This window comes from Buteo buteo, chromosome 4, assembly GCF_964188355.1.
Source record: "Buteo buteo chromosome 4, bButBut1.hap1.1, whole genome shotgun sequence".
Classification (NCBI taxonomy): Eukaryota; Metazoa; Chordata; class Aves; order Accipitriformes; family Accipitridae; genus Buteo; species Buteo buteo.
The window spans coordinates 30,513,317-30,536,481 of NC_134174.1; the positions used below are offsets into that span (position 1 = coordinate 30,513,317).

The 23,165-nt window shown below is 53.2% G+C and overlaps 3 protein-coding genes across 10 annotated transcripts in view; 2 read left to right on the forward strand and 1 right to left on the reverse strand.

Moving 5' to 3' along the window:
* The window catches only part of ASCC1 (activating signal cointegrator 1 complex subunit 1), a 40,662-nt gene extending 34,343 nt beyond the window's left edge, over positions 1-6,319 (reverse strand). For 2 of the 6 annotated variants that reach the window (XM_075025407.1, XM_075025402.1), the window contains exons 1-5: positions 5,438-6,002; positions 4,321-4,442; positions 2,969-3,068; positions 1,966-2,063; positions 341-519 (exon numbers count right to left, since the gene is read on the reverse strand). In XM_075025407.1, coding sequence (XP_074881508.1) covers positions 341-519; positions 1,966-2,063; positions 2,969-3,068; positions 4,321-4,442; positions 5,438-5,496 — 558 coding nt within the window. In that variant the 5' untranslated portion in view covers positions 5,497-6,002. Of the gene's footprint in view, positions 1-340; positions 520-1,965; positions 2,064-2,968; positions 3,069-4,320; positions 4,443-5,419; positions 6,003-6,255 lie in introns of those variants that run through there. The other 4 variants (XM_075025403.1, XM_075025404.1, XM_075025405.1 and 1 more) reach the window with 4 other exon arrangements.
* Positions 6,059-12,986, forward strand: ANAPC16 (anaphase promoting complex subunit 16). Of its 3 annotated transcripts, none has more exons than XM_075025410.1 (4): positions 6,059-6,125; positions 7,851-8,008; positions 10,205-10,279; positions 12,155-12,986. In XM_075025410.1, the coding sequence occupies exons 1-4, from the start codon at positions 6,070-6,072 to the stop codon at positions 12,268-12,270; spliced, it is 405 nt and encodes a 134-aa protein (XP_074881511.1). In that variant the 5' UTR covers positions 6,059-6,069; the 3' UTR covers positions 12,271-12,986. The 3 variants fall into 3 exon arrangements, with proteins under 3 accessions (XP_074881511.1, XP_074881512.1, XP_074881510.1); XM_075025411.1 differs by lacking the exon at positions 6,059-6,125 and adding an exon at positions 6,572-6,653; XM_075025409.1 differs by lacking the exon at positions 6,059-6,125 and adding an exon at positions 7,511-7,768.
* Positions 12,987-18,682: 5,696 nt separating this feature from the next.
* On the forward strand, positions 18,683-20,221 carry DDIT4 (DNA damage inducible transcript 4). Its single transcript, XM_075025412.1, has 2 exons — positions 18,683-18,813; positions 19,061-20,221. Exons 1-2 carry the CDS (start codon positions 18,717-18,719, stop codon positions 19,534-19,536), a joined length of 573 nt encoding a protein of 190 aa, XP_074881513.1. The 5' UTR covers positions 18,683-18,716; the 3' UTR covers positions 19,537-20,221.
* The last annotated feature ends 2,944 nt before the right edge of the window (positions 20,222-23,165 follow it).

The following is a 23,165-nucleotide window of genomic DNA, read 5'->3' on the forward strand; positions in this document are numbered from 1 at the left end:
GTGGGTTTCCTATTAAAAACAAAAAACCCCACCAAAACCAACTCCAACCCTCTTTTGAATCTTAGATATCCTCCCACCTAGGAAAATCTCTAAGGAGAACAAAGTATTTTACTAACAATTTACTAAGTAAGCCATTCTACTTTCCAGAAGTTTTCACAACAGCACTCAACAAATTCACAGCAGATCCGCCAACTTAAGTAAAAGGCTGTTAAAAATACATTCCTAGGAAATAGAATAGAATAAGGCCTTCAAGGTAAACGCCAAAAAGCTATCTCAATAAATGAAATGGTACTCTGCCGAAGGGCTTCCACTTGATTTTAATTCTCCTGTGGATCCTTACCTTTGAGCATTTCTCCAACACTTCCTCCTTGAACTGCAGGAACTTTTCCTGGATGGCAGGCTGGTTGAGAGCGAAGGACAGGAAGTGTGTGAAGGGCTGCTTCTTACGGAAGCTGTCCAGGAGAACATCGATCCGTGTTCGGGCAGAGATGACACCGCTGCGATGCTGCCCTGTAATCACTACAAGGAAACAAAACAATACCTGTCTGGTTTCCGTGAAGCTACAGTGAGACTACTGACACCCATGTCCAAGCAAAACAAAGAGTAATTAAATGGATCGTGATTTTACATGATGCTTATCCATCCATTTTAAAATATCAATATTGGAGGATATTGTGAAGGTAAGAACATTTCACCCAGGAGATGACAGGAGGAATTAGAAAAACCTGCACAACAGCACCTCTCTACTGTTAGCCCTGGGCTCACTGAAGAAGTGTTAGGAATTAAAACCCCCAACCCTGCACAGAGAAATATTGCCAGACTCCATGCTTGACTTAAAATGCCTGACACGGCTGTGCTTTCCTCTGTAAAGACAGGATGATGGCATCAAAAGTATCCCCCTGCTCTCAAGAAAGTCAGCTCTGAGTGCCTACACAATAACCAAGAGTCTATCATTTCAGTAGCTCTTCAGATTTCTAGAGCATTATTTCAAGTTTTCATAAAGGCAGTCACAGCAAAAAAGAAAAGAAAATCTATCAAAGATCAAGATGGCCTATATTGTTTGTGCATGCACTTCAAGGCACCAAACAGAGAACACTTGAGCTTGAAAGGAAAGAACTGCAAGAAGCAAAATTTTCTTGGCTTCCTCTTACTACATGTTTTCAACATCTCTCAACCTTCCTAATAGTCCTTCACGGTTCTCAGGAAGAAGTCAAGATCCACTTCTTGAGAAGTACTGCCACATTCCTCTGCAGCACCACAGTTGGATCCCCCCATCACTTACTCCTCACAGCTCTACCACGAACGTAACTGCACACCGTGCCAATTATCACCGGAGTGTGCGTAAGGGGCCCTCCGGATATCCATTCAGGCAGAAACCCACATGGGCCAGCCCTTATGAGCAACACCTTCTTTCTTTTTAAGTCACTGGAAGTGATGAGAAGGAACATACAGTACAAGAAAGCCTGCTCTCACTATCAGGATCAAGTGAAGTGACAACACCAGAAAGGCAGCAACATCATCAACACACTTCTCATATTAAAGCAGATGCTGAAGTTTATTTCATGCATAAATATACAACACAGTAACTTTTTCTGGATGTATATTACAGTTTCTTAGTAATGGAAATGGTATTATTTTAAAAACAAAACAAATCCAACACATTCAGGCCCAAAGTTCTCAAGCCAGTCATTTAAGGCCCAGAAGTGACTTCAGTGAGACTATTCTATTCTTCGTATTAATTTTTTTTCCCCCCAAAAAAACTTACACTGATTTATAAGCATTTATAGAAAGAAAAAATAAACTCAAGAGAAAAGTGAAGTGATTTTCCCAGGGCCATAAAGTGAGTCAGTGCCATGTCAGAAGCAGGAATTAAAGGAAAAACACCTCCTATACCCCCTCCCCGCTCAGATCATGTCTGTGCAAGAGCTAATGAGAGAACACCCATTTTGTGCTTGTTAAACTCACCAATTTCTCCTTCCACTCCAGGCTTGGGAATGCTGATGGAGGTTCGAGTCTCTGTTTCTAGTCTCTTCTTGGTTTCCCCTTTCTTCCCAATGATGTACCTGGAGGCATAAAAGTCCAAGAGAGTCACCCACACAGTGTCGCTGGGCCACTCTCCATCACGTCTGTCCAGCTAGCAGATTAACCGTGTCACAGATCAACCAGGCTCCGAGGTGGCTCCAGGCAGCTGGGTGCCCCTGGACTCGGTATCTTTGTGCTAGAGAGATGCAGGCACCCAGCTCCACCAGCAGGTCCAGGCACAGAGGCTACTCCGGGACTCCACACGTGACCAGCCCAGGACCACCGGACGATGTTGACCTGTGGCTCACAACTGGCTTAAGCTAATATAAGTCAGTCGGTCCATGATAGCTCTACACAGCACATCCTGCCACAGCTTAATCGTCAGCTGGGTTATCCCTTTTTCCCATTACTTCAGCTGATGAAGAACTAAGGGCTCTTTTTCTGCTTTTTGCTTTGCTCGAGGTAGTCATTTGCCAGCATCCAAATACACAACAGAACACTTTTCCTTCTCTACATTACTGTCAAAAATAACTAGATAAAGCTTTGAACACTACAGGCTTCCCAGTAAACATCAGATTGGAGTCAATAGTCAATTCCAGTCGTGTGTACTTTCTCTCAAAGCTTTTACAAACTCCCCCTGCCAGGCTGCTTGCCCCAGTTCTTCCTCCCCTTCTCCTTTTATGTTCAAGGGAAGAGATGCTCAAAAACTCTCCTGCCAGCAAGAAAGCACCACCTGCTGTCTCTGTCACAGGGAAGGCTAGGAGTCAAGCGTGGCACAACTGCACTAGAAAGGCATTGCCAATTTTCCCTTCCCAAACGCTAAAATCCACATCACGGAATACATTTCAGAGATCTGGCGCTTACCCCGACCTCAAAAAAATATTCTGTGCTCAACTGCTTCCTCAGCCAGTGGCAAGTCAAATAAACCAGAAACACACAGGCTCACTTGTATAATGGGCTGGGAACGTCCACTTTACACTGGAAGCCTTTCCCAGTCTCTTCCACCACAAAGGCATCACAGGGTTCGTCTGCGCAGTCACTGGGGCCTACCAGAAAAAAAACAACAGACCTTGTACAACCTCTGTAAAGTTTGGCAGCGCTTTATGTAGGACAATAGTCTCACAGCTGCCTTCTCCCAAGGTTAAATAAAGGAAAAAAATGGACTCCCCTCCATTGTGGCTAACTGCTTGTTATTTTACCTTACTACCAGCTCCGGAAAACATAATGACTGCTTCTAAATCCACCGGGCTGGGAGGCGTAGGAAAGCAGTAGTTACACCCAGGTTTTCTCTCAGCTGGAAGCTGTGCAACTACCCAGTGGGAATGGTCTCTTCTCCTGGCACAGTGGAGGCCACCAGCCCATTCAGAGATCCCAGCAGGAATTTAAAGTCACAGAAGAATACAAATAAAAGGTGAGGATAGTTTTGGTTCAAGGGTTCAAGTACAGTGTTTTGGAAAAGCAGAGAAATTCTCACACCCTCAGCACAGAAGAATAGATGCACCTTTCATCTGTGGGCCATTCAGTCGTGCCTGTTAGGACCAAACATGACTTCCAGAAAGAGGCCATGGTTTCCATCTCCTCTCCAACACATACAGGGACTAATTTGGGTGGCAAGCAGGTTATTAAAGCTTTGTCCAATCTGCTGAAAGGCAGGGTGGAGGGAGAAACAGGACACAAACAGCCACAACCCTTTCCACTTGAGAAATAACAGCTGAGCTTTTCTGTGCCCACAACAACTCACGCAGAACTACAACAAACAAACAGGCAGAAAGATAAAGTATAATACATCAGAACAGGAAGAATTTTGCACCCCAAAGAGGTAACACCTTCCAAAAAACACATTGTAAGAGGCCAGTTCTTCAAGGGGCAAACATTGCAAGGACAAAGGATCTTTAGCGAGCAGCTTTTACTCCTGCCATATCTGCAAATTATCACACTACCAAAAAGAAAGGCACTTCAGGAACCTGGGGAAAACAGATCTATGGAGCTCATTTTTTTTCCCTCTTTATTGGAGATCTTTCACAACCAGCAAACATAACCGACAGTCAGCAGCACAGCTACCCAAACCCCCCATTAGGTAACTGGGATAACATCCACTCTTTGGTCAGCAGGATCATCAGGGACCAACCCAAAGCATTTTTCCCCCTCTTGAACACCTCACTCCACCACACAGGCAGGTCCTTGTGCACATAAAGATGTCAGAGACAACACCAAGAGCTCCCTAGGTCCTCAGTGTCGATGCTTTCGCCTGTAGCACGTCCTGACAGCACCACAGTCACCCCTCACACAGCACTCTACCTGCACAGAAATCCTCCTCCTCCTCGTGCTGGTAGGCCTGCTCTTGAATGAGATTCTTCCTGTATACTCGCCCCCCAATCCTTATCAGGGTGGGTCGCAGAATGTCCATCTTGCTCCTCCTCCTAATGCAAAAACAAAGATGGCTTTGATAACTTATGCCAAGGAGAGCTAAATTTGAAAGTTTCCTTGTGAATAATTTGTAAGAGGCACTGGGGGAGCTCTGAGGGGCTCTGAGGTAAACAGTGAAGTCTGTACCTCCACAAGAGCTATAACTCCTGTGCATATGCAGGAAAGACTTCAGAAAGGCAGTACCTTCTCAAACCTCAGGTCACTCATTCAAAGACTAATTTTATGAGAACTTATGAGTATACTCGTAAAGCACAATCAAGTAAAACCGGGAAATTTAAGCAGTGGTAAGATACGTAATGAAGCATCAGGTTTTTTGCCCCTGCAAGGAGGTCAGCAGCTGATCACCGCTGTCCCTGAAACTCACAGGTTTCAGCTAAAACTCACTGCAGCCTCAGTCAATGTGCCGTTTCAGCACTGTTCAGGATTCTGAACAGTTTCACCTCATTATTTTCCATAGCTGCAGACCAAAGAGACCCCAACCTCTTGCAAGGATTCCCCTACAGCACTGATCTCTCTCAAAACACCTGTCACCCTCCATTAGATTCTCAAAGGCCTAAGGAGCTTTTCAAAAGCAAACCCAGTTCCCTGGATCTGCTCGGGAGGCGGCTGGGGAAGGGAAACAAAGCGCTCCAAGGGGTTGGCGCTGGGTGGTGTAAGCTGTTACACCTCCTGCCCTCCACCTCAGAGCACCATCGTAAGTTTGAGGTATACACATAAAAGTCTTACGCTACCCCACAATATTCCAAACAATATTAGAAATACAGGACACAGAGTTAAACTTTTTATGGTGGAAAACATTTAATGGTGCAAAAGCAAAGAACTGGCAGTCATCTATCAAAGACTTTACATCTTCAGTACTTTAATTTCTACATTCACTGAAATTGTTAACATTGGGTATCTCAGTTTGCCTTGTTTTTTAAAAAAGAAATTTCTGTTACTCATAAGACAAAGTCTCCACCAAAAAATTCACCTTCGTCAGACGGTTTACCTGGCCGCTACAACAGAACCAGACAGGAAAAATCGAAGAGCTTGCCTTTGAAGATGCATTTATCCTAAACTGGATTTACTGTATGGGGTGACACGAGGTTCAGAAGGTTAATGCTCTTCCCCTCAATTAAAGCCCCACCTTCTGAAATGACTTACAACCACCCGAACTTAAATAAAAAGGCATTCCTGTAGTTGAAGGGAAGAAGCGCAGATGTGAACTGTGCACAGAGGAAGACAGAGTAAGCCATGAAAAAGCTCAGTGGTTTTGGCTTTTTTATTTTCCTCTCCCCAAATTGCACAGCCGGTGTCACAATTTCTTGATACAGGACTTTTAAAAAACACTCAGGAGCGACCACACCCCACCGCACCAGCAATGCCTGCCTGCCTGCCTGCCTGCCTGGGGGGGGGCCTTGTCTCTCCACGCACGCAGGAAGAGGGATTGGGCCAGGCTCCTGCCGGAGCCGCGGGGCTGAGCGGCAGACAGGGCACGACAGCCCTGAGGCAGAGCCCGGGAGCAGCGGGGTTCCCCGCGCCCGGCCCCCCGCGGGGCAATGGCCGCCGCAGCCCTTCCCGCCCCCCCGCCGCCACTTCCCCCCCAGGCCGGAAGTAGGAAGGGCGCCCGCCCGCCCCAGCATGCACCGCGAGCGCGATCACGCGCGCCGCTTGCGCCAAGCCGTCCGGGCACCCAGGTAAGGTTCGGAGGAGCCGGCGCCCCCCGGGAGCGGGAGGGAAAGCGGCGCGGGAGGAGAAGGGCGCTCGGTTGAACGGGAACGGGGAGCGGGGGGAGGGGGAGAAGCTGGCGCCGGAGGCCTCACTCACCGGGAAGCAGCTTGCTACGGAAGCCGGGGAGGGGCTACGGCGAGAGAGGGCGGGGAGGGGCGGGGCGGGGCGGGGCTCGGCGCGGCGCAGGCGCAGTGGCGCTACCGAGGCTGCTGCCCCCGGCGGGGGTGTGTGGGCAAGAGGCACCGCGGCGCATGCGCAGTGCCGGCCGCCCCAGCGGTCCCCCCCTCCCCTCGCAAGATGGCCGGCGCCTGGCGCGATGGCCGCGGAGGCATCGTCCTGGCCCGCCGTCCCCCTCCTCTGTGCTTGCCTCAGCCTGTTTAAAATAAAAATCCTGCAGCTGTGCCTAGGAGTCCGCCAGGTTTGCGAGCCCCGGTCGGTGTCGTTTCCGCGCAAACCGTCGCTTCCCTCAGGAGCGGGGAGCTGGGCCTGCCCAGGTTTGTGGAGGAAGGTGTTCCTGGGCGTCTCGTAGCCAAATTAAAGCTTTCTTTTATCCAGGCATTTTCCCTCACAGCCCGTAAGCGCCCAGGCTCCTCTGCGAGCTGCCGTGCCGTTTCGTATTACTTGCAGTAAATGAAACAACCTTGAGTTTTAACGGTGAAAGAGCATACAATTTCTAGTTGTGACAGCCTTTTAAAAACCCATTTTCTCCCCTAAATCCTTGAGTGCTTTCCAAAGGCGCTGCCTGCCCAGCCTAAAGAGCCTGCAGAAGTGTATTAAATAGGTAGGATAACAGAAATGTGTTAAATGGGCAGAATAATTGGGAAGTCCTTATAAGCGGTTTGGAGGAGTAGCAAGTGCTGTCACTTACACGTGCTGAGTGACAGCTTTTTTACTATCGGAGAGGTATGTGACAAGTTTTAAGTGCTCCTTCACGGCAATCATACAGCCAATACCTCTTAAAAACAAGGCTGAGAAAAGGGTGCGCAAGATGCAATCGGGCTTGCGCTGTACAGGCAGATGGATGCTCAGCCGTTGCCAGTTTAGGTCAAACACAGGGTTTTAAAAGCAAAAGCACATCTGGAGCAATGCAGAGGGCAGTTGCTGCAAATTAGGCCTGGCGTGGCTTCGTGCAGGATGTGACACTGGAACTGGCAGTCCTGCGGGCTTCCAGGTTTTATGAGGCAGCAGGACTTTTTCTGTGTTTGTGCTCCTGGAAACAAGGCAAAAAAGGAAAGAAAAAAAAAAAAAGTCTTTTTATGACCCTGGGGAGCGGAAAAAGCACTAGACAGCTGAAGGCCAGTGAATTCGGGCCAGTGACCTGTGCCAGGTTATTTTTACGAACTCTCCGATCCTCCCGCTGAATTCCCAGGCCCCTGTTGTCCGAGGGGTCAGAGCGTGGGTTACCTTCAGTTTCTGGGTGCCACCGCGTGGTGCAACGGCTAACTGCACCCATGCCCGCAGCAGGCACAGGCAGCCTCTCCCACGCATGCAGGGCAGCCTCAAATCACCAGCGCTTTGAGCCTGCAGAGCCATGGAGCAGGGGCGGCAGCCCAAAACTCCACTCGCTGGCTCTTCCTGGACCTCGCCGCCGTCATCTGCCGTCAGATATGTGCGTGGTCACTGGCTTCGTGCCCTGGGAAGCTCCAAGACGCCCTTCCTAACTCCGCTTTGCTCCCTTTTTGTTCTTCCAGGCTGGGACGGGGTGAAATGGCAGCCTCTTCCTCATCCTCTTCAGCTGGTGGAGTCAGCGGCAGCTCTGTAACAGGATCGGGGTTCAGCGTTTCGGACCTGGCGCCACCCCGAAAAGCCCTCTTCACTTACCCCAAAGGAGCCGGGGAGATGCTGGAAGGTGATTGCTCCTGCCCTTCTCCTTCCCTGCTCCTCCTGGTATGCAGGCAGCCCTACAAGGGAGTTGCCGAGCTTGGCACCCCACTGCCTTTTTGGACTTTAGCTGGCAAAAGCTGGAGGGAGGAAGGAAGCACAAGGTCTCGGGTAGGTCCCAAGCAGCCCCGGCTCTCCCACCAGTTGTTCATGAGGAAGTGATTTTTCTGGCAGTCACCTCTTTTTTAGCTCCGTGACAACACTTCAGATGAGGAAACAATCTACCTGAAAGGGAACATGACGGTGTTAATTGCTCATTGTTAGCTAATCTTTTGATGTCGGGCAGGAATTACTGTAAAGATAGCTGAGGCAGGAATATTTTTCTTGGCAAAATGCATTCTGGGGTTGGATTTGACTGGGCTAGTACAGGAGGCAGCTTGTATCCCTGCTGGCCAGGAAACGTAAGGCTTGCTTTTGCCCTCGACCCAAATTAAAACCTTGCCACAGAGGTCTGCAAGAGGATAAATCAGGACTAGACCTCTCTTTTAATCCTTCGAGGCTTAAAGGATCCTTTTGGGCTCACTGTTGTTGGGGCGTTTCTCCAGGGCTGCCTGAAGAGGGTCGGGGCTCTGATCCAGCACCGTGTCTTGCGTTTGGGTGCCCAAGTCCTGCCACCCGCTTCGTCAGGGTTGCCTGAAGGAGGACCCAGGCGCGTCACAGCTGCACATCCCTGCCCCTGCTCTGGGTGAGGGAGGAAGGGCAGGTCCTCCAGATGACAGGGTTAAGCCAGGGTCGGTCTGTCTGTTTGTCTGTCTGTTCCCCTTGAACTTCCCATGTCACCATGCTGCACACTTGACTGTGTGAGCCTGAAATTCATTGGGGTGGCTGGGACCAAGGCTTGGGTGGCCCTGCAGTTCAGAAGTGACACGGCAGCGCAGGGCAGCTGGGAACTGATCACTCTATCATTCAAGGACTGTTTTTATTACACATTAGAGCCCATATGCCGGTCTGTTGAAGTAATTATGACTAAAGGCTTGCTCACAGAACTTAACGAGCCCTCAAAACAAATTAAAATGATGAAGCACTTCATGTTACCAAACAGACAGGCAGCTGTTCCTCCCAAGAGCCACTCGGCAGGACAGCTGGGCTGGGGAGTCGGAAGAAAGGGAAGGGTATGTTTGGAAATAGCACAGTGCAGTACCAACACACCATTTCAGCAGCTTTGCAAGAGGATGCTCTGAGCACAGCAAAACTCCCGACTCTTCCCTCTTACCTGGGGTTCAGCTTTGGATTAGATTTTCCAGGGCCAGGGGTCTGTTTCTACGCTTAGTCTTTGAAATTGCTTCTCTCCTCATTTTTATGGCTCGGAGCTTTTAATTGATTTTGTGTTGGGCTGACCTCTTTACCAGTAACATGGCAGTTTGTCTGCTCTGGGTAGCAGCAACAACTAAACACTCTCCCTGTGGCAGGAAGCTTTAGGTTAGCTTTTTAATTTCTGAGATAAAAGGTGATACACCCATTCTTTCGTCAGGCAGGTACTAGTGGGGTAGCTGCATACCAGTTTCCTCTTCAAAAATCCCCACTAACTGACTGATTTTTATTGTTACTTTATCTATCTCGCTTGGTTTTAAATAAACCTGTAGGTGTTTTGGTGTTTTTCAGAATGAAGTAGTACAAACTATGTCAGTGCCTGGCACACAGTTAGCTATGTATTCTACATTGCTTTATTTCTGAGACAGTTGTGTGATCCATTACTGACTTAGATGGCAAGATCCACATTATTTGAAATCCTTTATGTGGGGTTATGGTCTAAGCCTGTGGGAAATCATAAAGCATTATAAGGACACAAGTGTCTGAGCCCCGAGGGAATTGGAGACTGCCATAATATTAGCTGGCTTCTCCTTAGCTTACCTTCTATTTAAAATGGACGAAAATTGCTTGACAGAGGGTATGTAACAGAGTGTCAGCCGGGGTGTCTCCCAGGTAGCACAGCCATTCCCCAGCAGCACCGGGAGCCAGCCAAAGCCCCGCACAGGATTTGACCGTGGGGCTGTACGGGCCAGAAACCGGAGCGCTGCACCCTTGGTGCAGGGGAAAGTGTCGGAACAAGGCAAGTGGGGAAACCCACACCTTGAACATAAAATTAGAAGGTTGGTGGCACTCGGTTAAGGCTGCTCAGTCTTTAAAATCTCAGATAAAACTATGTCCCTTTTTCTGTTTACAGATGGCTCCGAAAGATTCCTCTGTGAATCTGTCTTCAGCTATCAGGTTGCATCTACATTAAAGCAAGTGAAACACGGTAAGCACCGAAGCACCATCTATTTTAACTGCACATTGATGGGGGAAGATGGCAGGGGAGCACGGAGAAAAGGCTGACATGTTCTCGGGAGCCGACCACAAAAAAAGCAGAATAGCCTTTTAAGTTGGCGAATTAACGCTAAGTCAGACCATCATCGAGTCCTTTTGCAAGCCCTATGCAAAGCGACGGGAACCCACACAGCCTGGGTGGGAAAAGGCTGTGCCTTTCGAAGCTTGTTTTTCCATCGCTGTGTGCTGTGCTGCCTTCACGAGAGGTGAGGCCAGAAGAGGAGGTTATGGGCAGGAAACGCCCATGCTCTGATCTTGGCCCAGCGCTGACTGTCTCTCTGGCCTCGGGCAAAGAGACACTTGATTCCACCTTTGTTTCTCTGCTGAGCCCTCGTGACACTGGCAGGGTCAAGCGAGGTTTTCAAAGGTGCTCAGGAGACGGACACGCAGGTGCCTGGCGTGGCGTGATGGGGCTGACTCCACTCCCTACCCTCCCCAAGAAAGAGCCTTACATCTTGTTTGAACTTCAGCTTCCCTCCTGGGGCCTTTGCCCGCCACCCAGGTGCCTGTAACTGTACGATGGGCTTGACTGCACGGCAGCTTTCATTCTTAAGACATTGGGTAGAGCTCAGCACCAGACCATATCTGCTGCTCGAGGGTCACATCCTTTCTGGTCCCCGCCTCTTGTCAGCTAGAACACTTCCACGTGTTGTCTCAGACCGGCGAGGTTTCCTGTGCATCGCCGGCGAGGGAGGTTGTGAGGAGGAGGTCTGGGGGTGTGCAGCAGCTTGCAAGGCTGTGATCCTCTATTTCTGAACCAAAGCACAAAGCCGAACCCCAGAGCCATTGTTTCCACAGCTCCGGCGCTACTGTGGCTGTGGCTGTAGCTGCTGGGGGCTGCTGCACAGACTGGCACTCTGATAAGCACCAGCCTTTGAAACTGGTTTGTGGAGCACCGGTTGCCTCCCTGTAAGAAAGGGGAAAGGCTTAAAAAAAGATCAAGGTCATCATTTTTTGGCTTGTTTGTTTGACAGTTCCCAAAAGCACTCGCTTGCAGGAGGTGGAGTGAGAACAGTCCCTCTTAAAAGCACCCACTGCTGCAGTCAGCATAAATCACGTACATTTTGTGTTACGCCTCTTGCTACTAAGTCGGCCTGTAGCAGGCCGTTTTTCCAAGAGGCCGCTGCTCTCTTAAACCTCCAGCAGAGCCAAGAGAAGGGCTGTTCTCATCTCTCTACCACTGCAGCTAATGCAACTGAAAATGGAGCCTGCGTGCCCGATGCACAACTGGTTTTAAATAAAACTGAGAGGAACAAGTTGTCTTGAGGATCCCCAGGGAGGCAGCCTGTCTCTCCGCGGGGACCTTTGTGTCATTAGCGTGCTCTGATTGCAGAGCCTTTCTGCTACAGTCATCCAGGTCCCGTTCAAAGGACCCTCATTAAAATGAGGAGCTCCTCACACTGCACCTAGCTTTACCGTGGGCTGACCAAGCCGTCTCTGAACTTCTCTGTTCTTTTGCACTATAAATATTTACGCTAAAGAAATGAGCTTCATCCTATTTTCACCCCCATGCACTAATTGGCCTTGTGTTTCCCTGTTAGGACTTGAATTTACATGGCACGGGCAGGGATGGGTAAATACACATTCAGTGCTGGACGAGGCAGAAAAGCCTGTCCCTGCTTTCTCCTGTGATCTGGCGAGGTCTCACCGTTTGCATAGGGCGTCGCGTAGAGTGGGTTTGCATTCAAATTGGCTCGGTGGGTTTTATTCTACTCTGTTCCCCATTGACAGCTGGGAATTTGCATCTAATTGAAAGGTTTCATTGCGCTGTCATTGCAAACCACAGTTACCTTTGAACTTCTCGCAGATCAACAAGTCACACGGATGGAAAAACTAGCCGGTCTGGTGGAAGAGCTGGAGGCAGATGAGTGGAGGTACAAGCCAATAGAGCAGCTCCTGGGATTCACTCCCTCCTCGGGCTAAGCGTGGCTGGATCGCTGCTGTCAGGGAGCAGAAGAAAAACATTCTCTGGCCTGGCTTCAAAACACACCCCCATTTATCAGGATCCTGACAGCTGCATCAGCAGGACTGGGCTTTTTTTTTTTTAAGTTGAGAGTGGGGATCCCCCGCAAAGGTGCCAGTAAATGGAAATGATGGGATTCTTCAAGTCCTCTGCAGCGTTACAGGCTGGCAGGGCTCAGTTTCTGTAACTTAGAAGGTAGGATCAGTTTTACAGAACTCAAGAGAATCACCTTATTGTTTACAGAGGTGGTGGCAGGGGAAAGCAACCCAGTAACTCAGCCTGGCCTTTCCCCAGTGCGTGGCCGAAGGGCCGGGTGATCGGCGGGCTGGGAAGCCTGCATCTTTGCCACTCAAGCCAGGCCTCTGTAGAGCGGAAGTACAACGCCCTGCCAAAAACGCTCTTCAGCCCTAGCCGTTGTTTTGGGGGATGAACAGGACAAGAACTGTCCCGGGTCAGTGGAGAGGGGGCAAGCGGTGACACTTTCTCCAGAGGTACCTCATGTATCACTGAAGCTGTTTTCTCTCCGTTGCTGTTTCTCTTGTGTCTGCATAGCGAGTGCTGGTAGGACACTGCTCTCTAATGCAGAAGGTGTATCTTTAATACCCTGAAACTCTTTTTTTCCTCTTTATTATATATTAGATTGCTCTGTGATAATAAAATAATTCTGTCTTTGAAACCGTTTATCTTTTCAAAGCTTGGGGTGTGGGGGGGGGCTGATGAAAGAAACAATCCACCATTCGGTAGGTAACAGGAGGTTTAATGAAGCTCAGAGGCAGCTTGGCTGTTACGATGGTCAGCTTAAGTTCAATTTAAAAAAAATCCTCTGAGAGGAGCCAAACCACACTTGCTTTATGCTCCAAAGTGGATTGATTTAAATCAGATTTTAATCCTGGTTTAACTCGGCCAGCAGAAAACCCTTATTTAAATCCATCCATTTTAATCATCTTGTTTTTCATTTGTACTTCACTTCTGTTCTTGAGGGGAACAGGATTTCCATTTTCTGGCATAACCATTTCAACATGTTAATTTTCCATTGATTAGAGCCTTAACACCATGTTTTTGCTAGCCAGCAGGGGGATAGGCTCTGCACAGTATTTAAGCAGTTGTACAACTTAATGCTCCCAATGCCTAATTCTTCCACTTTCAGCATCTTATTTATGAGGCGATTTTATTTTTACTCACTTTTTCAGTCCAGCCACATCTGGACTGAGACTCATTTGAATCCATCCCCATCTGAGCTATATCACCAGCAATTTGTGTTAGCTAAAACTAAGGGGAAAAAGTTCTGTGTTCGTTTCTGTTTATAGATTAGTTCTAGTATCAGAGTCAGCTTTTTGTGATCCAGAGCCACATGCCACCCAAAAGCTAGCCCCGATCTGCAGATGCAGCCCCAGTCCCAGCTCCGCACCCCTGGAAATTTGCTCTACGGTTTCCAAAACCGTGTACGGGTGTTCTCACGTAAGGCTACAGCTCAGCTGAGACGTGTCCCATACCGCCTCCCCCGTGCACGGCCCGGAAAACCTCCTCCCTGGTCCTGGAGGGCCGCCAGCCCCTGATCTGCAGGGGCCTCCTGCACAGTAAGCAGCTCCTCGGCCAGTATTGCTTTAAACGTGACGGCATTTGGTATTAAAACGCCATCCCAGATGGGGTTATTTTGAAAAGAAGGGAGCGTTTCAATCGTTGACTTGTTTGTTTGTTTTACATCATCTATTTTTAATCCTGCTTACTCCAGCCACCTAAACTTACCTTGGCCAAACTTGCCAAAAATACCCCCCCCATATCAAGACAACGTCGTGGGGTTTGGGAGCAGAGCCCTGCGCCTTCTGCTGCCGACCACGCAGCAGCGCCCCAAACCCCCCTCGCTCGCACCGAGTCCCACCCACTCGCCGACCCTACGTGCTGCAACCGGCGTAATCAGATGCAGAAAGAGCTTTTCCTTTTTACTGCTCGACGGGAAACTTTTCCACTCCGCCAGCCCTCCGGGGACGCCAGGGGATCGGCGCCTGTGGCTCTGCCGACGGGATGCAGTGCCCAAGCGTTGCCCACATCTCCCCATGAGACCGGCTTGTGCCGAAGGGTCCGAAACATGGCGGGGCTGAGATTTCTCCGGAGCAGCCCCCCCCTTCGCCCTCCTCCCATTCCTTGTTTTCCAGCCATTTCTCGGCGGTGTGCCGGGCTCATGGCTGGATGGAGCAGGAGCAGGGAACGGCCCCAGCTCCGTGCCGTACATGGCTTGTTTGTATGTGTGCCCAGCACCAAAATAGACACATGTGTGAGAGCCATTCAGAGGAAGTGAAAAGTTCACCCTGTACAGTACTACAAATGCAAAAACATGTTGTTGGCTGTTCCCTCCTCCTGCTCAGTAAACACTTTATGTAAGGCGGCGAAAACCAGAGGGATTGCTGCATGGCAAAATAGAAAAAAACAACCTGCGCTCCCCCTCCTCCAAACGCAGGCTTTCCCTGGCAGCTGGAAACTCCTCAGCTGCCCTATTTCTGCTTTGCAGATCTGTGGGGCAGAGCTGGCGGTTAACTATTCCTCCTCGGGGTTTTGAAGCACCGTTCCCCAAAGCTCGGGGGGGTGGGTGTCTCTGCAGCATCGCCAGGGGCTCGGCGAGCAGCTCGGGGGGCTCTTTGAGACTGCAGCTGGGAGCAGAGCGGCAGGGGGAAGGGAGCCTGTCAGCTGCGAGCAAAAGTTGATGTGGGGAGGGGAGGGAAAATAAAAAAAATAAAAAAAAAAAAGCTGAACAAAGAGCTCCGTTCAGGGCTGCTGGTTGGTTTTCCTGTGGGTGCTCGCAGCAGAACGTTATGTACCGGCGTGCAAGTCCCACTCGCGCCTCCCTTCTCTGGCTCCTCGCGCTGCTGGCCGTGGCCCCAGTGCGGGGACGGTGCCAAGGCACGCGCTCGCCTTGCCGCCTGGCCAAAACACCGGGCCGGGGAGGGCCTCTCCCCCTCCCCACGCCAAGGATGCAGGAGTGTGGGGCAGCACCTCGGCAGCCCTCCACCAAAACACCGGCTCCCGGCTTTTGCCTGGGACGGGGCGAAAGCATCCAAGGGGAGATGAATTTCACATCCCCCTTCCCACCCTGCAAATGGCACGGTGCCAACCCGGCACTCGGTGTCTCAGCTGCCAAAAACCCGTCCACTGACCTCCGCGGACGCACGTTCCTTGTTTCTATGCCCGACTCCCGCACATCGCGGGTAGGCAGCCTGCCTGCAGCTGCTTGTCCTGGGGGGGGGAGAGATGGGCCCGAAAGGTTTGGCTGTGGCAGAGACCTGCCCGGCCGGCGGCACGCCGGGACCTGCTGCGGAATCCCACCCAGCCCGCAGCCTTCAGCTTGCCTGTTAGAGACAGCCGTGGGCTTGGCGCAGTGGCGAAGGATGCGTGGGGTCACCCCTGGTGTGCCCGTCACCCCCTGCCACCACCAGGGACCCGGTGACCAAGGACAGAGGCAGAAAGGGTGCAAAGGACACCCACCCTGCAGGACACCCCAAAAACCGTGGCCTCCCCCCGCCCCCAGCTCAGCCCTTTCGTTACATTCCCCAGGTGAATGTTTGGACACAAAGGGTCACACCAGCCTCTGCGCCAACCCTGGCCAGCCATCGTGTGCCGAAATAATGTGTAAATCTACCTAAAAGCAGCTTTTGGGGCCACGGAACTGCTGGGAACCAACGTGAAGATGAAGACGACACCATGCGCAGTGGGAGCCACACCATGGGGCAGGAATTTGCCCCCCCACACCCCGGCATACACGGGGGTACTGTTTGCACCCGACGTGCGCCAAGGCACTCACTGAGCACACCCCCCCACACACCCGGTACATCTCCTCCCTTCCTCCTCCTCCTCCTCCTCCTCCTCCTCCTTCTCCCCAGCCCCCTCCCCCTGCAGTCCTGCAAAACCGCTGAGCTCAGCACATCCCGGGCAGGGGCCCAGCCAGGACCCTCCCCAAAGCCAGCCACCCCCGCCAGCTCCCGCTTAACCCTTTGCAAAGCCGGTCAGGCTGGAAATCAGAGGGATCGAGCAAACAAATTTCATCATGGGGCGAGGGGCCGGAGGGGGGGGGTGTCCCACAGGGTGCAGCCGGCCGGGAACAGGCTGCCCAGAAAGTTTCATCCATCATCCCGAAGCCCCCTCTGCTCTCCCCAGAAAGGACGGCAGGCTGGGGGGAAAGACGCGCCGCTCAGCCACAAAAATCACGCTAGGTTTACGCCAGCAGCAGTACCCGGGAGGGGGAAGCGCAAGGATTACTAATACTGTAGTGAAAAGTTTGCTTTCTAGCCCCAAACCATTTCTAGAGGCTCCGCTGCAGAAGAGCAGCCCGGGTCGCAGTCTCTTTTGGGAAGGAAAATGAGCTGCAAGCCCCACAACGCCTCCCCTCCCAGCAGAAGCGCGAGTGCGCAGCATCAGGTTAGGATTATTTTATTTCGGAGATCAGAAGTCACCTTTCACTTTAAAACTTGCTGTCACACCAGAGGCTGCCTGCTCCCCTGCCTATCAGGCAATGTTATGGCAAAGAAAGAAAAATATTTATGCTCGGCTTCAGAATTCAAGCTTATTTTTAGCAAGGCGCCTTCCCTGTGGTCCTTTACCTCTTTTTTGTTTATTTGCCGTTTTCCCCCTGGTTTGACCCCAAAGCCAGCAGTTCCTCATCTATTTTCAGCCTCGCCCAGCGAACATTCGTACCAATGACTTGGTGATTGTGGGGAGAAAAAACCCATGAGCTGGATTTTGTTAAAAACAGGATCCCAAGCACAATCCAACCATTTCTGAGTGCATGTGTGTATATTTCACTGTATTGCATGGCGAGTGCACAAGTATCGGTGTGTATTTTTAACAGCTGGGGTTGGGGTTTGTTCATTTTTTGTCCCAAAAAGCAGAGCAGTAGCCTTGTGTGCTGTGGGCATGAGCCAGGGCTTGTTCCCAGCTCCCCGCACATCCCCTCCACCCCACCACTCCCTGGGATGCTACCTGCTCCTCTGGCTTGGACCTCTGCTCCCAAAATGGTGACAGATTCAAGCCCCACTTCTCCTTTGACCCCTAAAAAGCAATTTCCCCACCGCTACAGCTGCTGGTGGGGTGCCCGGACCCTCCACACCCACCACCCTGCAGCTCTTGGGTGGAAGGATTTGTCCCCGTCCTCCCCACGGCAGAGGTCACAGGCGGCGGGCGCTGTCCCCCTTGCTCCCGGCCAGCGTTCGCTCTCTGCAGCATTTACCGCCACGTTGTTATCAATCTCTGCTCAAGAAGGACAGTACCCAAGATAAGTCCCGGAGTGACTTCAGAGCCTGCTCAGCTCCTCCGATAAAGCCACAGGCAGCGCGGGAGGACAAACAAAGCCCTTTATCGCCAATTAATGAGCCTTCATTTGGCTCCCCGCACTCCTCAGGGTCTGGCTTCGGAAAGGTCACGTACGCAGGGGCAGGCACGCACGGACCTGGGGAGGACACACGCTTCCAGAGCAGAGGGCTCAGAGGAGGACAGCGTCTGGCCCCCATTTTAGGAGACTGCTGGGTGAGGCAGACGCCTGGCACCAAACAAAATCCCCTGACCCGGCTGTGCCCTCTTCTTGCCCCCCCCTCAGCACCCTCCGATTTTTAACGCTGTTTCACTCCGACAGCCCTTATTTTCTTAAGACACCCGGACAACTCTGCCTAATGGGACACTGTCAGCGCCTCGGGCTCTCGCTTCGGGCAGGAGCGAACCGGAGTCCGCCATGTCGCGTGCCCGGGCCGCCCCTGCCGCTCGCAAGCAGGATCAGGCCCCGCCGGTGCTCAGCGGGCAAACACCGCCTGGAAGACGAAGGGCCATCGGCCTCAAAAAGCAAGGCCGGGTAGGAAAACCCTCACGGCCTCGTCACCCGCCGTCCGGTTTCGTGCCAGCCGGGGCCCGCTTCACAACCCGGGGACTGAGGCGAGGCCCGGGGTGGGCTCTGGCCCCGCGGGGTTGCCTGCGCTGAGGGCCGGGCGCTGAGGTAAGGGCCGGGGTGAGGCCCAGGCCCAAGCCGAGACCTCAAGAGGTGCCCAGGGCCCATGCCCGGGCCCTGAAAGGGTGGCAGGAGGCCGGGGAAGCCCGGCGGGCGCTGCCCAGAGCGGGCGGCGGATCGCCCCGGCCCGGCCCGGCCCCTCCTGATGCAACCCCCGGCGCCGTTTGCAGGGCCCAGGGCCGGGTCGGATCGGGGCCGAGCCGAGCGGAGCCGAGCGCAGCCGAGCGGAGCCGAGCGCTGAGGGGGGAAGGGGGGAGAGGGCGGGGCCTCCCGCTGTCACCGGGCAGGAGAGACGCCGCGGACGTGCCCCGCGCTCCCATTGGCGGGCGTCAGCTGGAGGGGGCGGGGACTCCCGCAGAGGCCCTCTATATAAGGCGGAGGGCCGGCGGCCGGCGGGGCAGAGCGGGCGGCGGAGGCGGCGGAATGCCGGGGCTGTGGGAGCGGCTGGCGGGCGGAGAGCTGGGCCGGCTGGAGACCTCCGACTGCGAGTCGTTGGGCAGCGCCTCCGGCTCGGAGGGAGGTGAGCGGGGGTCCCCCGAGGAGGGGGCGGGAGGCCTCCTGGGGGACATCCCTGAGGGGCCCCGGTCCCTCTGAGGGACGGGGCTGTCCCTGAGGGGCTGGGTGGTGGATGAGGGTCCCCGAGGGCGGGAGGGGTGCTGAGCCAAGCCCCTGTGCCCCAGATAAACCACCCCCCAAAACCCCTGGGGTCGGTGTGCCCCCACAACTCTGAGACCCCAAGCTGATCTGGCTGCTTGTCCCCTCCGCAGATGCCGAGTACGCCGAGGGGGCCTCCCTGCCGGACCTGGACCTGCTGCACGACCCCGAGGACGAGCTGCTGTGCGCCAACCTGATGGACCTGGTCCAGGCCACGCTGGGCCGAGCCCCGCTGGGTGCCAAGCGCTGCTCCCGGCTCCTCATGCCGGCCCAGCTCCTGGCGCAGGTGAGGACGGAGCTGCTGCGCCTGGCCTGCAGCGAGCCCTGCGGGCTGCGCGGGGCCCTCCTCGACCTCTGCGTGGAGCACGGCAAGGCCTGCCACGACGTGGGGCACATCGCCGTGGACCCAGCCGTGGTACCCACCTTCCAGCTCACCCTGGTGCTCCGGCTGGACTCGCGCCTCTGGCCCAAGATCCAGGGACTCTTCACCTCGGGGCCAGCTTTCACGCCGCTGAAGCTGAGCACGGGCTTCAGGGTCATCAAGAAGAAGCTGTACAGCTCCGAGCAGCTGCTCATAGAGGAGTGCTGATGGGCTGTGCTGGAGAAGCGACTTACCCAAGTGCTTTGGAAGAGCCGGTTAGAGCGTGGCGGCTCCCGGCAGCCGCTGTAGTTTAGGTTAGGCTGGAGTAGGGCTGTAGGTGGAAGTAGTTTGGGCAGGCAGAGGTCCCTGCGGGGTGCCTGCCTGTGCCGGGGCATCCCTGACGCGGAGCAGACTGGGACCCAGGCGGAGGTTGCTTCACACTGTCGATGATTGTGGGATGATTGCGGTGACTGCGCTCCCAGATGCAGCAGCGGGGCTGCTGGGGGGGCAGACAGTCTCCTCCTGTTGGCTGATTAATCATGGCTTTTTTGTAACAAGGATTGTAATCAATGGGGTTTCTGGGGGAGGGCATGTGTGTGGGAGTGAGGGATGGCTGGGCTGTAGGTCTGGATCAAAGATAAAACCCCACTGCTGGCACTTGGGCGGCTCTGTGCAGGCTCCCAGTAAGGCAAGAGATGGGGTTTGGAATCGTGTTGTGTCTTTGATCACGAGTGGGGTGTGTGAGGTGACGCAGGGACGGAGGGCAGGACCCCTCACTGTGACATGCTGTGGGTGCTTCATTGGTTACAGTTTACACTCGTACACTTGATGTTCAAGTGCAAGAACTTCCTATGCAATCGTGTTGGGGTGGGGTTTTTTTTACTTTTCTAATAAAACTTGTCTTAATTGATAACCTGCTGTCTCCCTGTTGTCACTCTGGTCTGGAGAGGGATGATGCAACCACTCCCTGATGGTCTGAAATCCCCACTGGCGTCCCCAGGAAGCCTTTCTCTGGCAGGGCAGCCCCTGTGGTGGGAGCTGAAGGTTTGGGAATGGTGGGGGGAATACCACTGTGGCTGGTCCTAATTGCAGGCCATGGGGCTGTGACTCAGGGGGAGCTGAGTCAGGGCCCCAAGCCAGCCAGGTGCTTGCTTGTGCCTGGGGGGGAGCACCCTGGCACCCCAGCAAGGGGCTGCTGCTCCTCCACTGGGAGCTACGGAGGGGAGTTTGGGCAGAAAACCAGGAGAATTGGCTAAAATTGAGAGGGAGGGGGACAGGGAGGGTCACACCTGCCAGCGGGAGTGCTCCCCAGCTCCAAACACACTCTGCAAAAATGAGACCAATTACCCAAGCCTGCAATTAGAGGCACTCAGAGAAAAGGCTTTCACTAAAGGGTAATTAAGCTGCTTGGCAAAGGAAGAGCCCTTAGAAGGTGTGGGGAATAAAATCAGCCTGGAAAAAAAAAATTCCATTCAAATGTGAGTTTGTTCTGGCTCAGGCTTCTGTTGTTGGTTTGGTAGTTGTTTGGTGCCCCCACCCCGGACAAACAGTAACTTTGCGATGAGAATTTTCACCAAAAAAGTTGTTTCTGAAAATGACAACCCATGACCAGAGTGTTGGGAGCTGAGGTTGCTCACCCATGTAAGTACCACCTAGGAGCAATCAGCAACAAGCAGAGCTGGGCAGGTACAGCTGGAACGGTGCCCTTACAAACCCACATTGTGTAAAGTGTGGGGGGGTTCTCCTAAAATCTTGGGGACTGAGGTGTTTCTCAAAGCGTCACGTGCCAGAGCATCCCTGCCTCACATGACGGGCATCCCCATGCCAGGGTCCAGCAGCACGGTGCCCTGCGGTGTTGTCCGGCAGCAAAACCGCTGTCAAACCAGCCCAGAAGCCACTGAGAGGGTTGGAAAGGAAACTTCAAACCCAAAGTTTTTTGGCAAAATTGCAAGAAGAGCAGGTTTTGGCACTGCCGGCACAGGGCGGAAACGGCGCGTTGCTCCCCAGCCGCAGTGAGAGATTTGTGGCGTGGTGATGGCAGCGACACCGGCAGCTCAGTCTGTGCTGTCATCCCTTGCTGAGGTATATTGTGTCTTGAAGCTATATCTATAGCTCTATAAATATATGTATTTTTATATACTGAGCTCCTAAGCGCACAGAGGGGATGGCCCCGTGTCTTGCCGTGCTGCCAGCAGCAGCATGGCCCCAGCTCATCCCCTGCCAGCCTTTCTGAGGGTGGGCAAAGGACTCCACATCGCATTTTTTTTACATTATTATTACAAGCAGCAATCAAGGCTTTGCAGAAAATGCCGAGAAAATGAACAAAACCCCGTCGAAACTCACAAAAGCAAACGCAGAGCGACAGGACAGCCTCTTTGCTGGGGAGGTACCTGGCAAAACCCTCTGTGCAGATCCACGTGCTCCTGAAATGCCCCATAGTCACAGCCACGAGCCACGGCAGGTGAAGCTTTGCTTCTATTTATAGTAAAATGGCCTTTCCATGACAAATTTGGGGGGGATGTCAAGGTCCCCGGGGTTTGCCAGCTCCCTGGAAGGTTCCAGGAGCTTCCAGCGAGGCTGTATTTAGCCTCTCTCGGGATGGGGGGCAGGCAGAGAGATATTTTGGGACCTGGGAGGCAGTGATGGGGCTATTTGTGGCACCAGCATCAGCCTGGGGGTCCCAGATGCTGTCACGGTGGTGGGGAAAGGGAGATTTTGGGGGGCATCAGCAGCAACAAGGCAAACAAGAATTTAAATCCCAGGGTAATGCTAAACCCTCATGTTCTGCTGCGAAAAAGGATGGTGGCAAGAAGCGGGGTCCCTTTCGCTCTCTACCTGCTGGAGGAGGATGCTTGCGGGGCACCTGCCTTCCCCTGCTGCCTCCCTTCCTCTGGCTGCTGACACAATTAAAAGCTTGGGTTAATGAGCCGCTGCGTGGGGAAGGAGCTAATGGGGAGCCCAAATCGCCCGCACCTTTGATGAGCGGGCAGGGACCAGCGCACCGAAACACAGAGCATCTCCCATTGCTATGAGCTGGGAATGACCCAAAATACAGTAAAACCACCCCAAAAACTGGACCATGGATGTACCTGATCGTGGATTTTTAAAAAACGAAGCAGGGTCTGTGTTGGTGGTACCAGGGGGTTTCGCCGGGTGTTGCATTGGTCCGTGCTGGACTCTCCTGGCCGATGTGCTGGTGTGGGCATTGCAAGAGGCTGGCAGGGCTGACTCACTGCTGCTGCCAGGAACACGGCACAGAGGGGAAATGGAAGTGACGTGACCTCTGAGAAAAAAGGGAAAAGGGGAAAAAAAACCCAAACAACCCCAAACTTCCAGCCCTCTGGTGCGTGGGGCTCAGGAGGAGGAGGGGAGTGCTAGCAGGGTCAAGCCTGCTTTGAGTGCTGCAGGAAAAGCCTTTTGCTGCCCTGGGGAGGGGAGATTTGGGAGAGTCCCATTTGGGACCATGGACCCTAAATCTGACCCCGGGGGCAGGTGTTGCCCCGTTTCGGGGCAGGAGCTGGCAGTTTCCAAGCCGCCACTGTCGGGAAGCGTGTCCGAGCTAGCCTTTCTGCCCAGGACAAAGGCAGCCCGAGCCTTCCTGCCTGCTGCCCTCCCTGGATGGGGACCCATCCACAGGGCACCTTAAAATGCCAGGATGATGCCACCGGGATGGTGGTGTTCTGGGATGAGAATAAAGCATCTCCCAAAAGAGCTCAGCCGGAAGATGCTGGGCGACCCGGCTAACACAGCGGTGCTTCGATGGGAGGGGAGGAAAGTGAGGTCTCCCCGGCCCCAGAACCAGTTGGACGCAAAGATGTCCTGCTGAGCGGCCACTGTCACCTTGCCAGGACCCACGG

Excerpts from the sequence above, each read along its gene's own strand:
- ANAPC16 (XM_075025409.1), top strand. The coding sequence starts at position 7,611 with ATGCCCGCAGCAGGCACAGGCAGCCTCTCCCACGCATGCAGGGCAGCC. Across the intron at positions 8,009-10,204 it reads AGCCGGGGAGATGCTGGAAG|ATGGCTCCGAAAGATTCCTC; the intron begins GTGATTGCTCCT and ends TTCTGTTTACAG. Across the intron at positions 10,280-12,154 it reads ATTAAAGCAAGTGAAACACG|ATCAACAAGTCACACGGATG; the intron begins GTAAGCACCGAA and ends AACTTCTCGCAG.
- DDIT4 (XM_075025412.1), top strand. The coding sequence starts at position 18,717 with ATGCCGGGGCTGTGGGAGCGGCTGGCGGGCGGAGAGCTGGGCCGGCTG. Across the intron at positions 18,814-19,060 it reads CGCCTCCGGCTCGGAGGGAG|ATGCCGAGTACGCCGAGGGG; the intron begins GTGAGCGGGGGT and ends TCCCCTCCGCAG.